The following is a 27,047-nucleotide window of genomic DNA, read 5'->3' as shown; positions in this document are numbered from 1 at the left end:
TGACCTCATTTGGAGACAAACTTAATCTCTGTTAGGTAGAGATACACCAGTGGAGTCGCAGTTAAATGGCTACACACCAACAACTACGGATTCAGTTTCTATGAGTGTTTTTAGACCCTTAGTGGCCAAAACCAGTTTAGTGCAGCTTTGAATACAAGGGTAAATAATTAGTACTAATAATTAGATCTCATAACTTTTTAGTGTAAAATAAAAAAAGCCAATCATATTTGATGTGATCTAGAAAGTATGGAGGCTATTGCCCCATTAGGATACCTTCAGATTGACGTTTCGTTATGAATACACATGAGGGATGACATTTCCTGTTTTAATACCATCACTGACTCTAAGAGCCAGTGCCCAGTGAAAGGACTCCTGAGCCACAGCTTGTAGTGTTGGAGGACGAATTACCTTTGAGAAGGCTGGTATTAAGGCTATGATGACATATTAAGACCTTTCATGGAGGTCAGAGAGGTCTCGGAGGAGTACACAGCCAGTGATAACTCAAACAACCTCTACTATAAGTGTAATAGGTGGATGATAAAGCTTCAATCCTTTATCAAAAGTAAACATAGAGAAAGAGAGTTTGTTTACCTGCATATGAATATGTAACTAGTCACAATTAGATCTTTTATTTAATTAAAAGTCACTGGGCTAGCTTTAACAACTTCTGTTACCTAGCTGTGTTAATTACTTGAAAAAGCAACACCAGGGGGAACGGGATCCCACACGTCATATTGAATCATTTTGTGGGAAAAAATGTTGCTGATTCACCTCTGCCTGTTGACACTGTGGCAGAAATATTTCTGTAGCATTCAAAATTGGTACAAAAAACATTACTTTTGGTCTCAGGCTGGTCTTAGGTGCTGGTGAATAATGACAGTAATGCAGAGAAGCAAGATCCTGTCCTGTAGTCTAGGCAACAGCTGCAGAGCTAGTGAGTGCATGAACACTACAAAGTTACTTAAATTATAAGCAGAAGTGTTCATAGCAAGAGTGTTAAAAGTTTTGACATTTGCCTTTAAAGGTGTGTCAACTGCAAAGCTCTGGAAGAAGGAGAGCTAAATGAGGACAGAAAAGTCAACATACAGTAAAAGAGATTTTTTTTTGTTATTACCATCTGTTGCCTTGTCATTTTGGTTATTTCTGTTTATTCCTCTTCCTTAATCTCCTTTGTTGCTCTGTATTTAGGATGTGCTCTTGGTAGGGGGGGTGGGTGGGGCTAATGTGGGTATTGTCTGTACGAGTTCAAATTGTCGATGTGTGTGTTCATGTTTATATGTTGTATAAACCCAAAACTTTATAAATAAAGTAAAAAAAATAAATAAAAAAAGGCAACATACATTGAATATTCCTGCAGAAGACCCATTCACTTTGTCTAAATTTACTTTCAATGGAAATGTTCAGTTAAATGTGATTTTTGAACTTATATAATATTCGATCAAAATAACTGATTATATGCATTCAATAAGTTATATTTGGTGGTTTGGCCTTGTTCTGGGAGCTCCCTGTCCTTTCATGTGCCTACATGGAATGCCAAAGCCTGAGGTTGGGAGAGCACACCTCCCCTCACTTTCATGTGAATAGATGGAAAGTCAAGGCAGGGAGAGCATCAGCATAGAGCTCACCCTGTTGGGATTCTAATCCTCATAACCACCTGCTCACTACACATTATCCCTTTCATGAATGAGTGCATCCTTCTGCAGTGAGGAATTTGAGGTACTAATTTAGGCCTCTGTCTCTATGGACTACTAATTATAGATAGAACAGATACTTTATATTTGCCGGGGAGTCTTTTACGACACCTAATTTCCTGATTTCCAGTAGCTCATTTCCTCTCTAATTACTCGACGAGGAAGACAATGTGTGCTCATTGGAACCGTTTAGTTTGTGCACCAGAGCAGACTTGCCTTTATTTGTCTCACTTTAGTAGGATTCAAGACGAGATAAACAAGCACGCTGGCTTTGGAGTGGAGGCAGCTGATAGAATTTCATGTCAACAAATCTGACTAAGTCATATCTGTAAAGCTCTCTGTGCATTCCAGCTTTCTTTTTATGACATGCAGCTTTCATGATCACACCAAACAACTCCATTGGAGTCGTTTTCTCCTCTACTGGAGAAACATACCACCATGATTTCAAACTCTTAAAACGTTTTAAACCTGGCAGAGCTGTTAGAGACTGAGCTTCTTGTTTATATGACATGGGAGTACAACAAAGCTCCTGCTAATTAGTACAGAGCGTTGGTGGAGGATCATTTTCAAAATTGCAGTGTGATTTCGAACACTATTTTGGTCCGTCCCAAACCTCAAAACTGATGATGAAATGGATTTGGCTCCTGCTATCTGAGCATCATTACAGAAGGTACACAAAGCTATGAAGGAAAAGTGTCCTTAATCCCATTAACACCCTAAGCTTTTTCTGTAAGATGGTTTTATAAATATCTGATAGGTGTTATAAGTATTCCAACATTGTCGGATATAATGCATGTGTGATACTCACTTCTTTCCAGGAGTAATGACGCAGCAACACGTTTATTTTTAGGTTTCCCTCAGCGTCTTTGACATCTTTTACTTCACTCAGACGTAGCCTACATTTCCCCCCTTGTTCACATATCTTTAAAAATGAATGAAAAGTGGAGTAACAAACTTATATAGAAAATAGTGATTAGAAGAAACAGAAATGCTCTGCTCCTACAGTAAAATATTAGCAACTGGAAGAGATCAAGCCTAAAACAAAAAGAAGAGAGGCCCATAACGTTGATGTGTTCCTGTGTGAGTCATTGTACTGCACGGAGACGAAAGGTTCCACAAACAAAAGAGCCTAACTTTTCACATTCGGAGGAGTTCTTCCAGAGATGCAGAGCACAAAGTTGACCTATTTTACTACAACAGAGTGAGGAGAAGCCATCGCAAATTCAATTAACTTCCCCTTTTTTTCTTACTACTTGCAAAAGGACGCAGATAGAGCTCTTGTATCTGTGCTGGATTCCAGGGTGAACCGTAAGGTTGTTTTTTTGGGTATTAAAGTGACCCCTGGTTCACAGATGTAGAGTTATAGGGGAGTGATAAGACATAACTAGATTTAAAACCTGCAGTGCAGCTCTTCTGAAATCCCAACGGGAGGAAGTTTTTGCAAGATAGCCAGGGGTCTATTAATCAAAGCTGAGACACAAATGAGCTAAAGACCTGTTCAGTTGTATAATAAGCAGTTAAACACTACATGTTGTGATGTATTCCAACAATGTGTGTGTGCATTTTTTTGTCTGCTGTGTGTGCACTTCTCTCGGGCGCAGGGAGGATGCAGAGCTCGCAAAACCGCCAGCGCTGATCTCTGGCTGTCTCTTCACGCAGCGGAGCATCCGCCCTAACTTCAGAATGTTTGCTTCAGCACTCTCCCTCGCTATTATCTCCACTGAACTCTTAACGGCTCTTTTCCCCCCCGCTCTCCTCAGTTACTGTCATTGGACACTCTTTGCAGTGCACTCACGAGTTCTTCAAAGCATATTATATTTTCAGCAGTAACCTTCGAGAGTGACTTTATTTTGCAGCAGCAGCAGCGGCAGCAGCAGCGGCAGTGGTGCTTTAGTTAGGTGACAACATTTTATATATAAATGCCACAATAGAGAGAATAAAACAAGTATCCTTCAGACTTCAAACTCTCCACTGTGTATATAAGGGACTCTCAGATGTTGTAACTCCGTCTGCAGGGACTTTAGCAAAGTGCTGCAGGATCTTTATTTAAAAAGGAAGATGTACATTAATCAACATCTAACAGACATAAATGCAGCTGAGTTAGCTGAAAGGCGAGGTTCACTGTCAGACCCCATGTCTGATGTTGTTGGGCACCCTTGAAGAAGTTTTATAAAGTTCTACACATTCAAGTCTAAATTAAATACTTAAATAAAGGGCTGCAGTCGAAAAAACTTGAAAAAAATCTGTGACCAATCGTTCCGGAAGGTTCCTGCTGCAGGCGCCTCTCCGTCAGGATCAGATTCTGGATCAAATTCAGAGGGTTTAAGTAACGCGGGTCTGTGAGCAGCTGTGTATATTCAGCCAACATGTAAACATTAGGTGGTGGACAGCCAAGGCCACATCCACTATCTGAGGGGGCATGGTCAGAGAGCTCATTCTCATTTAAAGGCACAGACACAGAAAACAGCTTGTTCTGAGCAGCGCTGAAAAAGAGGATTTTAAAGGCATGCCAAAATCTGATTTCAACGGGTTTTTCTGAGCAATAAACTCAGACATGTTTTGGGGACGTCTTAGACCAATATATTTTGATGTAAAGAGCATAATATGTCACCTTTAAAGGAAGGTAGAAGGAGATAAGATTTTCAGTTTCTGTTGAGTGAAGTGGGGCCAAAACAAATTCATGTTACTTATCAGGAAGATTGAGTGTCCTGAGAGGCTGAGTGATGTGAATTTATGTTTTAATGTCTCCAATGGTATTTCCAAGCAGCTAATCTTCCTTTACTTGAAACAAGCATGAAATTTCTCTTGAACAATGACATTTTTGGCTTTGTTTTACAAACTACAATGTGATGCTTAAACATGATCTCAAGCACTCTAAGGATTCTAAAGATAAACTTCAGTCTCACCTGCCACGCGATAAAGTCCTTCAGTTTCTCTATCTTGTCCAGGTCTTCTGGGTGTTCCTGCATGTACTTATCATTGAAGAAAGCCTGGTGAACAGAGAGACAGAGAGAGAGGAGACACCAGAGTGAGAATGTTGGTAAGACGGGAGGAAAAGAGGGGGGTAAATTCAGGTCATAACAGACGGGAGAATCTGAAATGTGGAGAAGTTTGTGATTCAAAATAAAAAAAGAAGAAGAAAAAACAGTGACAAGACAAGTGGGGGTTCAGATGAGAAATGTTTCGTCAAGGCATTCGTCTCTCCTCCACCACCTGCACTATTTCTCTGAGATGAAGAAGTGACCTTAGGGCGAAGAATTCACGTCAATCCTCCTCTGACTCATACTGCGCCGTTTTATAAGACCAATATGAACCCATTTCAGTGTTTGATATACGCCGGGATACCAGGACATATCCAGGCTATGACTTTTTTTTTTTTCATCAAATACGAGGTTAAAGGAGTTTTCCTTTCCGTATATTTTCCTGCTGAGTTATGATGAAGATTGTGACTCCAATAAACCAGCAGTGAGAACACTGAATTGAGCCAACAAGCAGGGTTCAATGTAGATTGAGTCGAGTCCTTCAGAAGAAATAAATAGACCCTGCTTTATAACTAATGATGTGAAGAGATAGAATGTGATTCAACAGTCACAGGTGTAGAGTGAAGACTATAGAGTTTGATTGAATGAGAACTTTAACGAGTCTAAATGTGCATGAGACTGATCTGATTTCAAATCATGAAATCAAACCTGAGATATATTTATCTGACTCTGTTATAAATAAACTCTGACTCATCAGTGACCGGAGATGTGTGTTATAGGATTTGATTTGTGTGAGTCAAATACAACTTGATTCAATATTCTTCTCAACAACATAAAATGCATCAGAAAAACCTGATTTAGATAAGCAAGTAAGTAAGTAAGATGTATTTATAGAGCACCTCTCAAGAACAGAGGTCACAAGGTGCTTTACAACAACAATAGAAAAACATTAAAAGGCAAAACAGAGATTGCAAATACATACAAAAACATTACATAAAAACAGACAGATTAAGCAAAGGCAAGTCTAAACAGATAAGTCTTCAACTGCTTTTTGAACCTGTCAACAGTGTCCACAGTTCTCAGTTCAACAGGGAGACTGCTCCAGAGTTTAGGACCAACAACCTGGAAAGCAGAGTCCCCTTTAGATTTTAACCTGGTACGAGGCACAACCAATAAACCCTGATCAGAGGACCTGAGAGTCCTGCTGGAGTTATAAGGCTTCAGCAGCTCCCTGATGTAGACTGGAGCCTGACCGTTGAGCGCTCTGTACACAACAACTAGCATTTTAAACTGGATCCTACATTTAACTGGAAGCCAGTGCAAAGAGTAAGGAGTAGTAGAGTTGAGAAAAATATTCTAATCTAATTAATTTTTCTATGATTTAGAATACAAAATATAATACAATACTTAATACATAGAAATAACAAACTCTGATAATAATATTTAGCATTTGGTGCCTCAAACTATGTCAAACTGAGATGCAAAAATATAAAAATTCCCAAAATGAGTGGCTCATACATCACAGACCTGATAAGCTGATCAATGCGCTAACATAGACATTTACCTCCATAACAATTACTCATTAAGTCTTTTCAAAGTTAACAGAAGATTATTAATCTTCACATCTCACTTGGAACGAAACACACTCCCCAAAAAGAATTTCTAAAGCTTTAAGAAAATAACACTAACAACTGAGATGGAGAAAGTAGAACATAGACTGTATACAACACAGGGATGAAGCCAGTCTGACATTACCCATTGGTTTGTGAAACTCTCTGGTTAGCTTTTGGGCTGCTGGTATCTCGGTTTTTGGAAGTTGGAGTCGACAGTTTTTGGACAAAAAGATGGATATCGTGGCACTGGTGGCCTAGTGGTCTACACTCCCCACATACAGAGGCTATAGTCCTCATCGCAGAGGTCTGAGGTTCGATTCCAGCCTCGACCATTTACTGCATGTCTTCCCCTCTCTCTGCTCCCCACATTTCCTATCTCTCTTCAGCTGTCCTATCCATAAAGGAAAAATGCCCCAAAAATATAACTTAAAAAAAAAAAAGAAGGATATGAATTGCTTAGTCTAAATCGTTGTTGACAGGCTGTGATGGCAGCCATTGGTCTATCACAGATATGAAGCATATCCTACTTTATTGGACATATTACTGTAAAGTACACCATTATTACCAATTTGAATTCATTCTGTAGTAAAAAATGTCCAAATTAGTTATTGTGAGCATTTTATTTGACTTATTTTTGTAACCAGTGAGTATCTTTTTGATGATCATTAAAATATATAGTTTAAGGGTGCACATTGGCATTATTTGGCACAGGCTGCATCCACTTCCTTTACAGTCCATGAGATATACAGATTTTTAGACAATATTGGAACAAATCAAGAAATGCATTAATACCTTTTCATAGTTGGTAAAACCTCCCATGACAGCTGGGTCCACGATCCCATTCAGCAGCATGGAGAGTGGGTTGATGGGAAGGTTGGAGTCGTTAAGATGCCTCTGCACCATGCTGCTGATCTTCTCATTGGTCAGCTGCATGGTTTCCATGGCGTTCTCCAGCGGGCTGATCTCCTCCTGCGCAGGGTGACAAGTGAAGGTGTCATCAAGTATCAGCTGCACTTATTCACCTGTTTCCACTTTATATGCACATACATCACTTATGCCGCTGTGGTCGCAACAATCAAGCAGAAACATTTATGTTCAGCGACCTGAGTGAGGTTATTAGAAGAGGGGCTTAGGAACCTTTAACTACACACATAAATCAAGCCGGATAGAAGAGCAATGAATCATTTTCCACTGCATCCATTCATAAACCTGTAACTGTCAAATGATGATGGATAGTGTGTTGGTGGAGCAGGATTTCAATTCCCATGTCAACAAAAATATGATTGGCAATTCTGAGAAAAAATGAATAAAATACTTGGAAATACTGTCATTAAATCCAACTTCAGCTCTATGTGTGGGCAATCTCATTACTTTGAATGAATAACACCACCTCCCTCCTTCCAGTGTGTGAGTAAGAATTTAGAGGAAACATGAGTGGATTGTTGAGTAAATGTCAGACTCAGGCGCTCAGCCAAAAAAGCATAAAGATGTTGTGCCAGGGAGACAAATCTCCAATCTGTGTCGGTATAGCCAGCTTGATAAAAAGCACTGTCAGATGGACGACTTTAGCACAATGATTCTCAGCCCAGTCATTAAGCTTTAAATGGGGAATGTGACCTCGGATAACTCGGCCTCTCCTCGGCTCATCTGGAGGGCAAGCTGCCCCTGTATGTTCCAACCCGGCCTGAAGGAAGAGGTCTCTGCTTTCAATCAGAGCGGCAGAGGAGGAGAACACTTCACAGGAGTTAAGGAGGGGTTAATTCTTCAGAGTGAAGTGATTGTGCAAAGGATGGAGCAAGCAGAGGGTGAGCTAAGAATCCAAGATGCCTGCTGCTTGGGTGTCATGAGGTGGTGCATTTTTGCTGGCTATGCATGCAGATTGTGTAAACATAACTTTATAAGCAGAGGAGGAGCAGGAAATACCCGTTTCTACCACTTTGACACATTACAAACATGACTCATTGAAGTAATTATAGACATGTTTACAGCCTATGAATCTACCTGCTTTTTGCCAGTTTCACATGCTGTTGATAATAGCCACACTGGTCTGAACAAAATACATTTTCCCCTTTAAAATACATCTTAAAAAGTGGAATCATCTTATGTTCAGGGTCTACTTTTTTAAAAACCAGCACCGGCCAGAGAGCTTTCTGTTTTTACGCCCCTAAGCTATGGAACTCTCTGCCTCTGGACATTAAAACGACGAGCTCTCTGGGTGTTTTTAAAAGTAAATTTAAGACTTACCTTTTAAACGTAGCTTTTAATTTGGAGTGATTATTTTTCATTATTATTCTAGTTATTTTAATCATTGCTTTAACATTTATTTATCTTATTTAATTTTTTATCTATTTATTTCTTGTATTCATCTGATCTTGTTAACGCTACCTTATTTATAACTTTTCTTTCCACTATTACTTAATTTATTAATTTTACTGTGATGATTTTAATTTGTTTTTAAGTATTTTATTTATAAGTGCTATATTAATAAAGTTGAGTTGAGTTGAGACCAACATACATTCATGACAGTGCAGTAAAGCACCTGATTATTTTACTTAAACACGTCACATTTACTGACATAGGGGGACAGAAAAAACAGTGAGACCTGAATGCTGTCAGTTCGTCAGGTTTGTTCAGCAAAAGCAACAGGAATACACCTCTTCATTTATTTTAGTAGAATGAGAGGACACAGCCAAACTTCTGCCCAAGGAAGATGGTAAAAAGGTAACAAAAGTTGATGCAGAAGATTCTTTAGAAATGTATATCGCAATGAGTAACAGGAGGGACGGGGAGGACTCAGCCACGTGTGCTGGCTCTACAGATGGTACATTAAAACAATGAACACAAACGTCCTTTCTTAGACACTTAGGGCAGTGGTTCCCAAAGTGGGGGTCGTGAGACACCGGTTGGGGGGTCGCAAGATGACGTATAACATGTTAATATTCAAAGTAATCTAAAATAGGATAATTTACCTATTACTGTAAAAATATAGGAAAAAAAATAAATTTATATTTGAAACCTTACAATTATAAAATGTTTAATTTGTTTTCTGCTTTCTTTGTTACCAGGTGACTCAAAAGCATCAGCACATGAACACAGCAACATGTGCATGTAGGTAGGCTAATTTTAAGTAGACCGGGTAAATTAAGATTTAAGCCTTAAAGCTAGATTGAAGCTAACAGACGCACACAGACTCACCTGTGTGTCTGCCTATTGAACAGTCCACTCACTGCTACAGTCCAAACATGAAGATAACTTGTTTCCTCAAGCCTTTTCGAAATTTCTATTAAATAACACTGTGGTTGTTTGGCTGTTGTGTTCTCAAGTCTCGTTCTAATGTCTGTTTTTGGATTGCCCTATTAGTGCTTGCCAATTACTTTGAGCAACGTTTCACAACCTCGAGGGACAGTGGGGGTCGTGGGCTGAAAAGTTTGGGAACCCTTGACTTACGGGATATCATACTGAATAACATGTGCTTTATGTTAGTCCAGTTGGTTCAAAATACCGCTGCTTATATTCTTTTTTTTTTTTTTTTTTTAAGTTATATTTTTGGCCTTTTTGCCTTTATTATATAGTACAGCTGAAGAGTGACAGGAAATGTGGGGAGTAGAGAGAGGGGGAAGACATGCAGGAAATGGTCGACTGGCCGGGAATCGAACCAGCGACCCCTACGACGAGGACTGTAGAACTCTGTATGTGGGGCGCTTAGACCGCTAGGCCACCAGCGCCCCTCGCTGCTTATATTCTAACAGGCACAACCAAGTACAAACACATCACTCCTGTGTTTTTTTTTTGATTGATTTTAAGATATTATTGATTACTTGAAAACTCTAAATGGAGTTGCTCCAAAGTATTTAAGAGATGTTTGACCCCCTATGTGCCTAGGCGTGCTCTAAGATCAGTGGATGTAGCTCTGCTGGATGTTCTGCTGGATGATAACTAAAGGTGACTGGGCCTTTTGGGTTAGAGCTCCAAGACTGTGGAACTCACTGCCATTAACAATAAGACCATCCACATCCATAGCTGCTTTTAAATCGTCTCTCAAAAACCTTCATATATAAGAGGGCTTTTATGAACCCTGAAATCATGGCTGTTTTTCGGTCTTCTGATGTCCTGTTTTTCCCGTCTGTCCTCTTGTTACTGTTTTCATTTGCTTTTTATTGATTTTCTTTTATGCATTTTTGTTATGAAGCACTTTGTAACTTTGTTAGGAAAAGTGCTTTATAAACAAAGTTTATTATTATATTATCTCCTCAGATAGAAACTAACAACGGAAAAAAAGTTAAAAGTGTCTGCCTGAGCAGAGGTTTAAACAACCGAGTAAAGTCTGGTGTGGAAAAAAAACAAAAGACAAATGCAGAGTGATTTATCTGAGAATACTTAGTCAGCTTTTTAGTGCTTGGTAGTGCATTTCTTTTTGGAGCAAACTAATGAATCTCTTATAGGAACAGGCAGGTGACTCTAAGCGATACTGTAAGCTGCTATTGTGCTACCACATAAATTACTGTACTCACTTACTTCTCCTCACTCTCATTTTCAATGGAAACAGGGACAACAGAGTAGCATTTTCATTAGTCAACACAACACAGCTAAAATAATGCATTTTTAATGTGTTTTCAGTCAGATGGAGGAGAAATGTTTCCATTCCAGCTGCTACAGTAAACATTAAAGGAGCTTATTGCAGTCTGACCACCCTCTTATCAACAAGTTTCCAATACAGCAATCCAGGTAATTCTATTAGAGGAAAATCAACAGCGAGCGAGTTCTGAGCTCTCCTCTCACTGTGTTTGTGCTGTGTGGCTGTTTTCAGTGGAAACAGGCTTTAAGGAGTGCTGGCTGGATCAATGTAGGCCCTCTGGCAATATGAGAGAACGTGCCCGCTGGTTAGTCTGGGGAGTGGCACGCCGGCGTCCACACGCCTGTCTATACAGCTTAAGTGGACAAATCATATCGATTGCCTCTGAGCAAGGCTGCAGATCCTTATCTGATTAGGAGGTCTGCTTTGCTCTCTCTCAAACACACACATGCACACACGCGCACACACACACACACACATACAGGCTTTTCATACTCACTGTGGAGACAGACTTGACTTCAAACCAGCGCAGAATGCCGGGAAGTTTGTATGCGGTACTGTAGGTGGTCCTCTCGATCCACATGTTCTGTTGACAAAGTGACAAAGACGGCAAATGAGAACAGCGCAGAAAACAACTGATAAACACTCAAACAAATAAACTCACTGCTGTTTAAGTGCCAAACAAGCTTGAAGACTTGTGTCCACTACCTCCCTTTGTTGTTGACAGATCAGTTAGACCGGCTTACATCAGAAATAATAAAATCTAGTGTGCTCTTTTGCATCATTGGGCAGAAAATATCTTAAGAAGGCAACATTCTAAAACCTCTGCAATAAGGTTTCAATCAAACGGCAACCTCAAGTTGAAAAATGAAGCCAATGTTGAAGTGCAAAAAACTGCAGTTCCTCAAGTGTCCACTTGAGGCTGGCTGCAAAAGCTGAGAGAGCGCCATTAACGCCTGAGTTAGAATGCACATCTTGATTGCATTAATAAACATAGTTACAGCCTGGTTCAAATCACTGTTTTAGTATTGATAGCTCATTTCCTGTATTCCTTCACACTGTATGGGTGTTAACATTTTTCATAACTCATCCACTTAATTATTTTAAGGCTACAAGCTTTGCATAGATTTGCATAATTAGGGGCATGGGTTATTTGATTGACAGGTGGGCAGGTTGTAGCTGTTTGCAAGGAGGTTGAAAGCCCGCCTCAGCTCCACCTCCAAATTTCCCTACGGGGACAATAAAGGACATCGTATCTTGTCGTATCATGTATCATGCATCATGCATCATGCATCATGCATCATGCATCATGCAGCAGTTTATGAAGTCTATGGACACAAGATTTAAAGCTCCTGTGAGAAACTTAATCGAGCATTGATTTTACCTCCCCTTATGGACAGAGCTATACCTCTCTCTTTTACAAGTCCCGTCTATTTTCAGGTAGTGATTTTGAGGGCAATGTTAAAAGATGTCTGTTTCTGTAAATCACTATGTCTATTAAAATGAACTGTAAAGAAACACTGAATCTTAGTTCTGATGGCCTTGCTTGCTTTTGTAGCCCATAGAAAGGCATCAGTATTGAATTCAGTTTGTTTCATAACCAGTAAACAAAACTCCTTACAGGAGATTTAAACCTTTTCTTACTATATTGAAATGCAAGAAAAATACCACGTTAATTTAATTTGAAAATTTTGATTTTTGCACCCTCTGTGGACATAGTAGTACATCTTTTCTCTTCCCTGATCTCGTCCTGTACATGCGTAGGTGGTGTTTACTGACAAAAAAAATCTCAACATTTTCCCTCTTAGCTGAGGTACAACTTCCTTTGGATTGTGTAACTTGGTCTGTGCAATGTTAACCCCTTCTCTGACACCAACCCAGAGAAAGCAGGCATTAAAAATACCTATCAATCAACCAATCAAGATTTGTTTATATAGCATCTTTCATACAAACCAAATACCTAAAGTAGGCTTTACAGCAATTGAAAAACAAGAAAGGAGCAGAAGAAAAACAATGGCAAGACATAATAGGGGGAAAATAATAATAATAATAATAATAATAATAATAATAATAATAATAATAATAATAATAACAACCAACAATAAAATATGTGTAATTAAAATAAGTTAAAGCATCAAAATACAAAATAAAAATAAAATAAAATAGAGACCCATGCACACCAACAATAAAATATGTGTAATTAAAATAAATTAAAGCATCAAATTAAGAATACAAATAGTTAAAACAGATTTAAAAAGGGTAAGGATATGTGATGGGGCACCGCTGGCCTAGCAGTCAAAGCGCGTACCCCATATAAAGAGGCTATAGACCTTGTTGCAGAGGTCACAGGTTCAATTCCAGCCTGCCCATTTACTGCATGTCCTCCCCCACTCTCTACTCCCTACATTTCCTGTCTCTCTTCAGCTGTCCTATCGATTAAAGGCAAAAATGTACAAAAATGTAACTCAAAAAAAAAAAAAAAAAAAAATGTAATAATAATACGTTTGTTTTTGTGGCTCATTAATAGGCATCAGTGTTCATTTCAGTCGGACGTAACCTTTTTAACTCTCCTCACAGTAGGTGTCAGATAAAAGAGTGTGCTTTAGTGCATACCTTCTGCTTCTGTTGAAGCGATGGAGAACTACACAGTTGTGTACATACTGACAAATTGAATAGGTTTGACAGAAACAATATGTGTAGCAGTAGGTATCCATCACCTCTTTGTCAGGCTGGAAATAGTTCTATCAGTTTGTCAACATAATAGAGTGAATGCATCATCCTGCTCTGCTTCAATCAGACAGAGGACAGAGGAAAGCATTGATTAGTTTTAATTTGTCGCCGTTGTCACTGTCTGCAAAAATATGAAATATGTCAAAACAAAATTTATCAGACGTACTTAAAATCAGGAGTAAAAGATGCACCAGGCGAATAATTTTGGATTGCTGTCGATATTCTGACTAACTCTCTCTCTTCATGTCGGCAACCACTTCTTCTATCCTTTAAAATAAAGTAGAAAACAACTCCTTTGTATCTCTCCTCTTTGGAGTAACATCTTCAGCTTTCATAAAAGAGAGAGAGATCTGTTTTGATATTGATTTGCTCTGCTGGAAAAAAAAATCCCACAAGACAAGAGTGTGCGTTCTAAACCTGCAACAACAATCCAGCTGCATCTTGTGATGAGTAGCAAAACAACAGGACTAACAAGCAGCATTTAAACAGATCACAATGAGACTCTTATTTTCAGGTTGGATTGAATTGAATTTCCTGCATCCTCACATACAAGAAGACCAAATCTATAACCCCAATCTAGACGGATCATTATTCTCCTGATTGGTATGTTCTTGCGTAGTACAAATGTTTGGCCCTGTTAGTGGAGCTGAGGTACTTGTTCCTAGCAAAATCTTTTAAACAAATATAATAACTGTGTGTGTTTGTGTGTGAGAGTGTGAGCGTAAGTGAGAGACAAACAAGAAATCCTTGTTATGTAATGTATGTTTACCCATTCAAGGTATGATTCATTTGTCAAAACTAAAACATGGATTATAAATAAACAGGAACAAAATCTCTCCAAACACAAACTCTGCTGCTACAATTTCTTGACATCTCTGTCAAAGAAAAGAGAAGTTGTTTGTTCCAGCCTTTCTGAAACGCTCTGAAAATCATGTTCTGTTGCTAAAATCTTTAGGATAAATGTTGCATTAACTCTTCGATTATCTACAGTATATATTAATGACTTTTTTGAATACTCCAAATTAAGACCAATCCCTAGTTCTGAGGTGACAAATTGCCAAACCACGCCAGGCTGTTTGCATCTGGAGTATTGAAGTACAGTAGCATTGTGACTCTAGCCATCATCCGAAGCTGTAGCAACAGCTAGTACCTGGTGGCTGCCTTAGAGCATAGATAAAATATTTGAGCAGCACTTTAGGCCAACAATAATAAAAATATTAGCTGTTGCTTAACTGACGAGTAATTCTAGACTAGCGAGGGTGACGACATTTAATTGTATAGTTGACAAAGCATCTACATCAGGGGGTGTCAAACATACGGCCTGCGGGCCAAAACTGGTCCGCCTGAGGTTCCAATCCGGCCCGTGGATGACTTCCCAAAGTGACAAAATGACAGAGAAGGCATTAACTGCAATATTTCAATAAAAGTAACTACTATTTCAGATTTGTCCCCTGGGGGTCGCAAACAATCATAGTGCTGATGGAGCGCACCTGAACGCCACTCCGGGAGAATATTTGCAGTTTGCATAATCCAGTTTAAATTCATTTACTTTTTAGAGCACTTCAAGATCCAATCAACACTAAAGTTTTCGGTTATGTAAACTTGTAACAGCAGGAGCGGTGGATCCACCTTTTTGGAAAAAAGGAGCCACATATGTGCGTGTGTTATAGGTGCGCTCTGTCATTACAAGCACTAGCACTAGCACTACACCCCTGCATACAACACTGTACAGCAAGCAAACTGTTCATGCTGGAGCTGAGGGGTCCAAAATAGTCAACTTTACCTTCTTTATTATTTTAATGTATCTGTTCTTTTGCTGTAAACGAAACACTGTGTTGCCGGTGACTGGGAAACCTGTGGGTTTGGTGTGTACGCAGCAGGTTTCAGCACTTAAAGAATATAGTATTTGGCCCCACTATGAGACTCATCATGGGGAAAAATACAACAGCTGTTTTTCTAAAAGATGATTCATTAAATGTGAAACATTTTCAGAATTTACTTGTACTTTTTTGCACTAAAACAAAGGGAAACAGTTTGAGTTGTCCTTCTCTATAGGTTATTATGTTATGATTTTACTGGTCTGGCCCAGTTGAGATCAAATTGGGCTGTATGTGGCCCCTGAACTGAAATTAGTTTGACACCGTGATCTACATCCTTACTGTTCAGAAGTGGACGTAGCGTTTGGGTCTCAAATTAAGGTAATGTGGGAGTGCCTTAAACATGTATTCTTTCTAATGTCCATCTGGAGGCAACTCCATTGGTTTAAAAAAAACAGGGTCTGATTTAATAGAGGTCTATGAGAAAAAAACTCTTCTTCTCCATTGACTAATTAACTCCGTAAATGTGTTCTTGATATTTCTTATGGTTTCAAATTCTAGTTTCAAGTTAACCTGAACACACCATGATAATCATTTCTTGAATTAATATCCCAGTTTTTAATAGATGATGAAGAAGGGTATACATAAGTTTAGGGTAGAGCTACATCATAGTTGACATGTCACAGTTGCCTTTCTAATATGCTGTACCAAAGGGCTTGAGGAAGTAATCCCTACATTGTTAAGGTAATTTTTTCAAACCAAAGATACCTCCGGTCTTACTTTCAAAGTTACCAAGGATCACAGATGTGGCTTGATAACCAAGGATAAGGCTAGCGTAGCTTTACCAAATTTAGTTAATCTTAAGTCATAAAAAACCCAAGATGGTGACAACAAAGATACAAAATGAAGGCTCAAAACAGCAGTTCATAAACCACAGGGTGACACCACAGTGGACACATCCTTTTCTTATTAACAGTCTATGTTGAATACCAAGTAGCCTTCAGGTTATTTTTAAGAATTCAAACTGGCTTAATGCATTTTTCTTTTAAAAGAGGAAGAAAAGTGTGGTCACATTTTCTAATGTAAGCAATGAAATGCAAAACCTTGATGGACAGGCAAAGGTAGGGTGTAGGAAAAAAATCAGCAATTACCGCAAACTCGTTGTCAGGATCCTTCTCTCCCTTCCTCACCGGCCTGGAATACTGGAATTTATGGACTTCATTTACTGTGTAGAAGCTGGGGAGGGGGAAGAAAAAAAAAATATCAGCACCTGAGTAAATTAAACCTGTTATGGGCAATCCTCAGCTTGATTCAAAGGTTGATTGCTTTGCTTCAGGTCAAACACAGGACAGGCCTCCTGTAGGCAGGCTCTGGCAGGAGCTGTGGCATTTAGCATGTTGGTTTTGACTACCTGTCGAAAGCAGGGCCTCGTCTACATAGTAATTAAATTCAGATTTGGGTCACACACATCACTGGTGACCCCTGAAGTTGGTCTGACAAACCAGACACGTAGAGAGGCAGCAACATACCTGACTGTGGCACAGGACTGGCAGGGATGAACTTTGGCAAATCAGGTTAATAGACTTTTCACACTAAGAAGATGAAGTGTGTTGCAAAGTGGCTTTGGGAACAGCTGTCTGGGCACACACATGGTCTCTGATATAGACACATTACTTCCTCTTTTTCCATCTTTTTATCTGTCTCTCTCGCAGACAGAAATCTGTTCACACTCTCCTGGGGTAATGAATATAGATCTGTTATCCTCATACAGCATATTGGATTCCACATTTCTGAAAGAATGCCATATGGTTCATAGATTCTGGTTAGCTTTTATTAGCAAACAGTAATGAATAAAATATAAAAGGGAATCAGTGCTGTTCAAACACATTGCCCTTTTATGTTTGCAGTAGCGGCAGTAAATGTGTGCAGATGGTGTGCTGCTACATACTACTGCTAATGTTCTGAAATAAACAACAGGTACACTTAGCTTTGGTACGATGGTCCTGAATTTGAAACATAACAACCATTTAGCAAGAACAATGACATTTCACAAAACAAACCTCTCACTAAACACAACATTTCACCAACAACACTTTTTTTTGGTTGCCAAAAGTATCAACATAAAAATCACAGTTATCCGGAGGCACATTGCTAATCAAGGTAGAACTAGCATTAGCTGATAAGTTTGCGTTAGCTAGCCTTTCCTCTCTTTAGCAGCACACTGATGTCAATGGAAGTCTCCTTCTGGATGAACAACACATGGTGACAGTATTTAAGAGACTCAGAAACATTTTACCAAACACAATGACATATTAGGAAACACTTTTACATTTAACTTTACACATGAATTCAGAAAACACTCCTTTTTTTTTTTTTAAGTGTTTTAGTAGTCTTTGTTTGGTTTACCAAAAGACTGTAAGGAGTCTGCTGTTCATTTTCAGTGTGAATATATTTTGTTTACAGCCTGTGTTTGTTAGCCAAAATTAGCACCATAGTTACAAAGGTACTAAGGTACTAAGAATGGCAGATGAACATTGCTAGCACAGAAATTAACACCAGCGAAGTGTTTGCTAACCCCTTACTTCTTTTCAGCTGCACTTAATGTGAACTTTTGGCTCAAAAGAGAAACCAGATCACAGCAAGGGAAGGTCCAGGTGGTGGCTTGGGATGGCTAGCCACTTTAAAATCATTAACTATGATTGGCTTCTTTTGTCAGAGATGGGACTTGAGCTAAAATCAACTTAGTAGCTCCCAGAAGTTCTTCTTATGGAGCAAATTTTCTTTTGTTGGTACTTTAAATCGTGGCTTCAGACAGCATCTTAAAGTCCTTAAAGATTTGATAATTTTAGAAGATGTAAATATTGCCATTCTGAGGTGTTTCTTTTTAAAATTAAAACATTGCAAATAGGGATATGACCTCTTCTGGATACTTAAATGTTAGTAGTCAAAGTAGATATGATAAGTCTAGGTGGAAATGGGAAAAAAGTGTTATTTATTCATGTGTGTAAGAACACAGACTTCATACAACCCCTGCAGATGTCAGTGCCCCAGACAAAAAGTCTGGCTCCGACATTGCGCACAACAAGATTTTACTTCTGTATTTTGTTGTATGTTTTCACATTTTGACTGTCGGGGCCAATGTGCTTTTCTGATGGGGTTTATACAGAAATATGGTCTGAGGACTTTTTGACGCATTTTTTTGAATACAGACGATCCCTCCTGTGCTCGGTCACAAAGGGCAAATACGCTTTTAACTAATATAATGTGACCACCCCCAAATTAGCTGAGAAAACATGGTTTAAATCTAAAAAAGCTGAGCCTCTGAGTTACTCATCTAATAAAAAGATTAATAAATCAGCCGCGTTTCCCCAATTATGCCTTCTACATGTCATTAGCTGGCGGGCTACAGGTGATTCACTGGCATGGTGTGGACAACGCAAGGTCAGAAGCAGGGGTGGGTGTACTGCCTGCTGCTTTTGACCCTTTAGCTCAAACAGCTCAGTCTCATTGCTATGCATAGTTGATCTTTTGCAGCAAATGAGAGAACAAATAAGGGAGGGAGAGATAGAGGGAACCACGTTGAGAGCTTGAGGAAGAGTGTTGGCAGAGAAAGAGAGAAGGACAGACAGTTGGTGTGGAACAATCCTCTATCGCTATATAAACACGTCTGTCTAATCTAGGCTATTAACAGAGTTACACATTCCAATCAGACACAGTATGCAAACAAGCCAGCAGGCTGCTGCAGGGAGGATGTGACCACCGGTGCAGGCTTGTGATAAGATCACAGCCTAGGTATATTTGCCTAAAGGTTTTTCCAGGTAAAAGTCTTCTTTTAATTATGTCCGGTGATGCGTTGGGTGGCATATCAAAGGGAATTTGCACAGCTGAATGCTGCGGTGGGGAGGGTGATGGCTGGCGTACAGATTGGGCAAACAAGAGGGAGTGCAGGGGCCCGCACTGTTTGCTGTGGCCCCGGTGCGCGACACAAAGGCATTAATGATGTCAGAGGAACATTGTTGTACTTGGCACGGTGACTAATAGCAGATGGCTGGCGCAAGTTAATAACCCAGAGTACAACAAGAAGGTCAACCGCTGTTTGTTCTATACAGACGCACATTTACATGGAGATCTAATCACTTCCTCCACAGCGGTCCACTCTAAAAAATGCTAATGCACTTTTGCTTGTCATCCCAGTTTCTGTAAATTGTTTTTGAGTGACTGGGGAGAGTAAATTTGGCTCCCTGTATTGAAATCATGCTGAGTGACTTTGAGTAACACACTCTGTAATTGTAAAGAAATGCGTATGTGTGTTTGTGGGTGTGTGGAGCAGGGAAACACAACCTACCTCACTATTTGTTCAGAGACAGGCTTGTTCTGGAACTTGGCAGGCAGGTCCAGGATGGGCTTCACTGTGAAACACTGGATGTCTTCAGCAGAAACATCAAGGAACTTAACCAAGGGGTTGAACTCAAATGAATGAAATACAATTCAGTCCTTATGATGATTCTCTAACACTCTACACAGACTTCTGATAGCTTCAAATTCTAAAACACAATCTTAAAGCCATACGTGTCTGACGGTTCCACAAGCTGAGGCAATTATTTTCTGTACATTGCAATTAAAAACTAACGAATGAAGTCATTGGAGTTTTGTATCATATATGCTAAACATTTAGTCCAAAGCAATACATATCAGTGAAAGGCAATTACTGGAAAACACAGTGTAAAGGCAAACTTTAAAGACAGAAGGTTATATGCTTTCTCATATTCCAAACATAGATGTAAAGTAACAATGTTAGAAGTCCATGCTAAATGTGTGCAAATTTTAAAATCGCTAGGTATGCTTATGTTGTAGTAATCCCTGAATATGTGTCAACTGCTCAAAATGGTCCGTTCTTAAAATATCGTGAGATCTTCACGAGAACTTCACAGGACTTGCTGAAATGATGATGTCATATGCTGTTTTTGAAACTGTCTCTACTGTACTAGTAGTACTTACTAATTTGCCCAAAAATTCAGTATGCAGTATGTGAACAAGAGCTAAATCTGCAATATGCCAAAGTTACCTGGATGTCATATGGATTTGGGAAAATTTCTCAGTATGCAGCGGACCAGTCTCCCTCGTGTACTGTTTCCCACAATGCACTGCACTAATGTTAGGCTTCTTCTTTTTTCCGTATATGACGGGGGGCCCTCTGTTTTTAGGTTCTGTGAAAATTATTAAATTCCATATAAACCACTTCTTAACTCTTTTAATCATATGTTGATGCTTAAGAAGCAGTTTCGCTATCAGCTTGGCATTTGTTTACTTCCGCTTTCTAAAACCGGAAATCCAGCGACGCCAGGCCCTGCATACTGCAAAACAGATCCAATAGAACAATCATACTACATACTAAATTCAAACCCAGTATGTAGTACGCATTGTAGGTAGTATGTAGCAGGTGGTTTTGAAAACAGCCAAAGGGTTTGTGGAACAGGGTGCCTTAAAGAGACAGCAGCTAAAACAAAGCGTTTCAGACAGAGGCTGAAATAAGGGTTTTCTTAAACACGAGTTTGAGAAAAATAGGGATTTTCATGAGCTGTAAATCCTATATCGTCACATCAGAGGTACCAGAAGGACAGTATAAAGCCTGAGAAACAACATAATAGCCCCTCTTTAAATATCGTTGTCATCCCAAAACGTGAGCTGCTTCCTGTACACTGGTGTGACCAATTATACAAATACAAAATTTTAGGTCATCCAGAGGTGATGGCGTTGACTTGATCACTGAAGAGTTTGAGCGTGATGACAGCAGTTCCAACTCTAAATCAATCTCAGCAGACGGAAAATATTTCATTCTAACTGTGCAGGGCTTTTAGCGCTCGTTCTTTGGTACACTACACTGGTGCACGGTGACACTATTAGCTCTGCAGCTCAGTTTGTAGGGCATTTAACTCTTTGTTAAATGAGAGGTCTATTTGGCTCATTTTCACAGGTTTAGTGGGACCAAAGGCAGCAAAATCCTGTTTGTGAATCAGGCACAGAGTCTTACATAACAGTGCAATGTAAAATTATACTCAGGATATCATAATTATCCCAGTTGCTGTGAATTTAATCACCTTGTTTGGGATTTTCACAAATTGAGTGTAATGTAAAGCATTGCACAGTATTAATGTGTATAAAGTATAATTTTTCCTAAGAATGAATCCTCAATTATTCTAGAAGTATGTATCATCATCAGTGAAGTGTTGTAAACACATTTCCTTTCATTGGGTGGGCTAATAGTTTTTAACATGGCAGCTACAAAAAAAATATAAAAAATTTAAAATTTGAACAATCGAAAACTGCAAAGTCAAACTAAAAACTCTCTGAATCACTGATTAGTTCTGAGGATACATTGTCCAGAAGAGCACTTTGTGTCCTCGCTGGGCGGTGTAGTCGTCTTCATCTTCTCTGCGTTGGGAAACTGTGTGAGGAGTCGTGCTTCGAAATCCTCTCTGCGCTCGTACTCCTTCCCTCGGTAGATGAACATTTTGTTCTAAAGGACAGCAAACAAAAAAACAGTGAGTCCTTGGACATGTACATGCAAGCAGAGACAAGATGATTGGAGCAGGTGCTACTGCGCACGCATTATGTGGACACAAAGGGTACATGGTTCATTTTTTATGAATATGGCAGTATTGGCAATGTCATTTCATAGACCATTTCACAAGATGAGAACCGGAGGCAAAAACCTAATCAAAGATGGCTGTAGGGACAGACATCGGACAGGGACAAAATTATAACATAAAAGAAAAGTTACATGGAGGAGAGCGGCTTTGATTTGTAAATCGACTTGGCCCCGGTGCTGTGGCAGGGTTACAATACATTATCATAATCTCCATTTTAAATACTTGGAAATGAGGGTGACTGAAAGTTCTTGGCACTGATGCAGCCATTAGTCAGTCCCAGCTGAGTTCAGAGTGAGCTTGCTTTACAGAGGGACTTCTGTTTTTGCTGACTGACAGACTGGAAAAGGGCTACTACCGTTTTGCCAGGGGCTCTTCCGCAAACTACAGCTGCTGATAAACTGTCTCCGAACCAGTGTGAGGGTTCAGGCATTTTCAAATCAGTGTTGTAAGTCACCAGAGGATTGGCTCTCTTCACTGTTTTCTTTTTGAAACCTTCAAGTCTGCCATCAAATTTGTGTTCACTAGTTTGAATCAGTAGCTTTTTATTTGCTGTATTCACACGGAGGCCATTTTTCTCTCATGTTTCACTCAGGTTGGTTAGCTTTAATGCTATTGTGATGCACTACTGTATTCTATTGTTATCTGTGTAGATGACAGGAAAGACAAAATCATTAAGAAAATCTAGAGGGACACATTTTAAGTAAGTATTTTTGGGTTGCCACCTTCTAAGCAGAAAAATAAAGGACAACCCCGGCAGTGGGGGTGCACTCTGCAGGGGCCCGACCACAAATGGCCTAGTAGTGGGGTGGGGCACCAGTTGTGGTAAATCATAATTAAAACATTGTTTTAATAACGTATTAGTTAAAGCTTGAAGTACTTTATAACACACTATTTTTCAAAAAATATCTGCAAACATAAACGTTGTTTAAACTTGAGTAAAAGCTTACAAGCTAGTTAACTCCCAGAGACATTTTCTTTCCAATTTTGGAATCACTGAATATCTTCTGATTAAGTTTGTGTCCACAGTCTGAACTGTTGTAGCTGAGGTTGTGCTTGACTGTGTGGTACACATGTATCAACTCAGCTGCTGTGACCTATAGGGGAGTAGGATGACAGATTTGTAATTAAATAAACAGTCAGGATTTTATAGTATTTTTTAAATTATTCTGTCCAGTCTGTCTTTTTATTGTTTTCTCATGAAATCATGAACGGTACAATCAATATTGTATTGAATAATTTTTCTCATTGTTTTGATGAAATGTCTATTCTTGATGTATTGATGAGAAATAGCCTATCTACGAAAAATATGAAGTGAAACATTATGGTGAATTATTAGCAAAGACCCGACATCAAGACAGGCTCAGTCTTATTTCATCTTAATCCACCATGGGTTGAGCATTTTGCAGTATTTAGAAAGTTACAGCGGCAAAGACAAACTTCATTTTATCAGGCAGAAACTTGGAGCAGGACCAGACTCATGTTAGAGGGCTGTCTGCCTCGACTGAGTTAGGGTAGGAAAGAGGGATAGAGGAGATTAAGAGAGAGGGAGAGAGATGATAGTATGACAGGAATCCTACATTTACACAACATACAAACAGCAGTCTGACATTTTAACTGTGTTTGATCTTTCCAGCGTTAGGATGACGACTGGGGAAAATGGCCGCGATTTAAAAAAAGTTAACTTAAACACCATGTACACAGCTTTATATCAGGATCTTGATATAATTGAATACTCTTTTTATGGATTTTTTGTTGGTGAAAAAGTACATTCACTCAGAAGAAAATTACACATAAAAGGTCTGGATCTCCACAAGACCAATCATTCCAGACATATTAACGGTGCACTCTCTCATCTTGTTGCTGACATGTAAACATTGTCCATTTCTTTCAACATCTTCCTTCTTGGCATCTTACCCTATGGGTTAATTGCTCCATGTTATATATTTCAGTCAGCCTTTGAACCATATCCTTGTAATGGCCTTTTTGCAGGCTACAAGATTTTTAACGAGCATCCGTCCTCTCTTAATTCACATGATTCAGGTAAACCAAAGCCCAGATCCTTGACAATACACTTGTGAATGTTAAAATTTCAGGATAGAGCCAAAAGTTAAGCTATTTTGGGGGATTTTTGCTTTTTTTCTTTTTTTTTTAGACAGGATGGCTGCAGAGAGGCAGAGAATGAAATTTGAGGTTTAGAAAGCAGGGAATGACATGCAGCAAAGGGTCATGGCAAGGAGTGGAACCATCGGCCGCTGCTACAAGGGCTTTGGCCTCAGTAGATGGCGCATAGCCTGAAACCACTAAGCCAAACCAGTGCCCCAAAAGTCAGGATCTGGAGGAGTACAGCCATTTTTAAACTTCCCTCTTTCTTCACTTCACAATATATCACACCCAGCAGTTCCTTAGCTCCTGCACATCTCAATTCCCAAATTAATTAAAGGAATTGCAGACATGAAATATGCCTGGGGGCCATTTTCAAATTTGCTCTGACAGATACGTTGACAAAAGCACATTGATTTCCAGAGTCATTCCATCCCACCACAGGAGGATCTGCCTGACAATACAAAGCTGCATTTTCAGCTGAAGAACAAGTGGGAGATCATTCATCATGCAGCGGAGGACGTCCAATCTCTTCCCATCGCTGTGTAGTCTATGCTTATTTCTAAAGAGCAACAGAAGACTCTCATTACGTCTTTGAGGATTCTGGTCATGTCTACAGTAATTTCAATGTTAGGACTCTCATTGTCATTACCCGCAAACCTACACCGGCTAGCTTTGGCGGAGAAAATCACTGTCATTGAGGAAATAATTTATGCAAAAAAATGGCTTTTCTTTCTTGGCTGCAGGGTAAAAAAGGCAATTTCATATTACTGAGGGACAAAGAGGAAACAGTTTACAAGACTGCAAAGTTATTGAGTTCAAATGAAACACACGCAGCCTGGTTTTAAGCTTCTTTGACATGCTTGTAGCAAAACGGAAAGACATATAATGACTAGGGAGAAGAAAAATCACAAGGTTTAAAAAAATGCGTGAATTAAGAAATACTTCCTTTAAGTCTCCTGCAGAATTAGATTTAGCAGACACAGGGGTGATACAGAGGTTATCTTGTTTATCTCTAAAAACAAAATAAGTTGTAAGGAAAGAGTAAAGGATGAGTGCTCCTAAAAATGCATGAGCCAGGAACGTTCCTTCATCTCCTTGAGTGTGCTCAGGGGTCCGTCTGAGGAACATCCAGACTGATAGAACATGACAGCTCATGTCGGAGCGTCTCTGGATGTGGTGTGTTAGGATACATATTTCAGACCAACTTTCACACAAAACCTCAGCCGCTCTTTAAGCTGAGCGCTCACAGGAAACTCAATGCAGGGATTAAGTGGAGTTTAGGATTGATAGGGAGAGAAGGGAGAGGAGGGGAAATACGCCGCCTGGATGTAAAGCAAGCCAGACAATTGCAGAAGAAAACTGTCCTGAAGATTCTTGAAACACCTTTAATGTGTCAGAAAGCTTAAAGAAACTTTGAAGGAATATGAGAGAAACTTCTTGACAAGGTTTTAAAGATTTCAAAGGTCTAAATGATCACTTCACATTAATATTCTGTGGCTGTCTTTTCAGTGCTTGCTCTGCTAATAACAGAAATGTTTAGCAGTATCAACAGATTGAAGGCAACAAACAAAAAACACTTTTTGCACCAGAGTACAAAGCAAAGAAGAAAACTGGGATCAATTTCTAACTCATGTACAAATATCCAAACAAATGACTTGATTTAGAGCATTTTAATTAGCAAGCACCCCTGTGTCCAAGAAAATTAACAACTAATACATCATAAGCAGTTGAATTAAGCACTCTTGCATAAAATCCATTCCTAAGGGGGGTGGGTACAAAACGCCTTTATTCCAGTATTGATTTTCTCACATAATTGACTTTCCCCTGAGGACACAGCAGTGCTGCAATAGAAATAACCATGCTGAATGTGAAGTAAGAACACTGCTAACTATATTCATCTTAATGACTTACACATAATCAAAAATGTCCCTCAGATGTGAAAAAAGTAATCAGGAATTTTTCCTCATCACAGCGGAGTACATCAGTGGGGGCGTACAAAATAAAAGCCCTTATAGCATATAGTAATTATTCTGATCATATAATTTATCTCATGAAAGCAACCCATAAAAGCTGCTTTAATTTATTAACAAGACAACATGTTCAGACACAAGAGGTATATGTTCTATATCTGCCATTACATACAGAGAGGGAGAACAAGTGCAGCCGCAACAAGCTGATGGGAGTGAAAATGGCATTCTGATGATGGTCCAATGACAGATGAGGTGTCAACATTGTTCTTTGTTTTTTGTGTTCACAAAACTTATTCCAGTTAGAACTCGTGCGTATAAAATAGAGACCGATATTTGGAGCTGATATTCATTTGCAGTAAAAGGCAAAATATTGGCATCAAAATTTTGAATAATACAAACTCCAACACTTAACTTTGTTTAAATGCCTTAAAGCATATGTTTAATAAACAGCTTTTCAGATTTGCAACATGTTAAAGTTTTTTTTATATCTTAGACAATAGACATCTTTGTTTTAAAATTCTAACAAAGAGTGCAGGGAGCTCCCAGGCTCAGCAGCATGTCTTATAAAGTTCAATGAAAACTTAAACAAATAAATAGCTCCCTAAAGTTTTCTACGGTAAATAAAGTTTTCCAAAATGTCAATATAACTGAAATGTTAATCTTTCACTTATCATTGTTTTATGGGGGTAATTCAGTTTTTTTGAAGTGGGGTTGTATGAGGTTTAAATCACTAGTAATTGTAGGGGCCACAAAGGATGCTGCTCAGCTCGTCTCCTGTAATGAGAAACTGCACGAGAAATGGAACACAAGCTAGGCTACGGTTTCTGGAGACGGTGTCATTTCTGCCAGGTGATTTAGTGAATTTTGAGCAAAAATAACCCAGTTTTAAATTGATCTCTTATTGGTCTTCGGATTTTTA

The 27,047-nt window shown here is 39.1% G+C and overlaps 1 protein-coding gene across 1 annotated transcript in view; it reads right to left on the bottom strand.

Moving 5' to 3' along the window:
* Positions 1 to 27,047, bottom strand: part of dock1 (dedicator of cytokinesis 1) — a 303,695-nt gene that overhangs the window by 19,387 nt on the left and 257,261 nt on the right. Inside the window, exons 41-46 of the mRNA XM_034707590.1 lie at positions 21,781 to 21,922; positions 19,751 to 19,832; positions 16,557 to 16,641; positions 11,358 to 11,444; positions 7,078 to 7,254; positions 4,598 to 4,681 (exon numbers count right to left, since the gene is read on the bottom strand). Of these exons, the coding sequence (XP_034563481.1) occupies positions 4,598 to 4,681; positions 7,078 to 7,254; positions 11,358 to 11,444; positions 16,557 to 16,641; positions 19,751 to 19,832; positions 21,781 to 21,922 (657 nt within the window). The remainder of the gene's footprint in view (positions 1 to 4,597; positions 4,682 to 7,077; positions 7,255 to 11,357; positions 11,445 to 16,556; positions 16,642 to 19,750; positions 19,833 to 21,780; positions 21,923 to 27,047) is intronic.

This window comes from Notolabrus celidotus, chromosome 18, assembly GCF_009762535.1.
Source record: "Notolabrus celidotus isolate fNotCel1 chromosome 18, fNotCel1.pri, whole genome shotgun sequence".
NCBI classification, from domain to species: domain Eukaryota; kingdom Metazoa; phylum Chordata; class Actinopteri; order Labriformes; family Labridae; genus Notolabrus; species Notolabrus celidotus.
The sequence above is the reverse complement of the archived record's forward strand: the minus strand, read 5'-3'. Positions and strand labels throughout refer to the sequence as shown.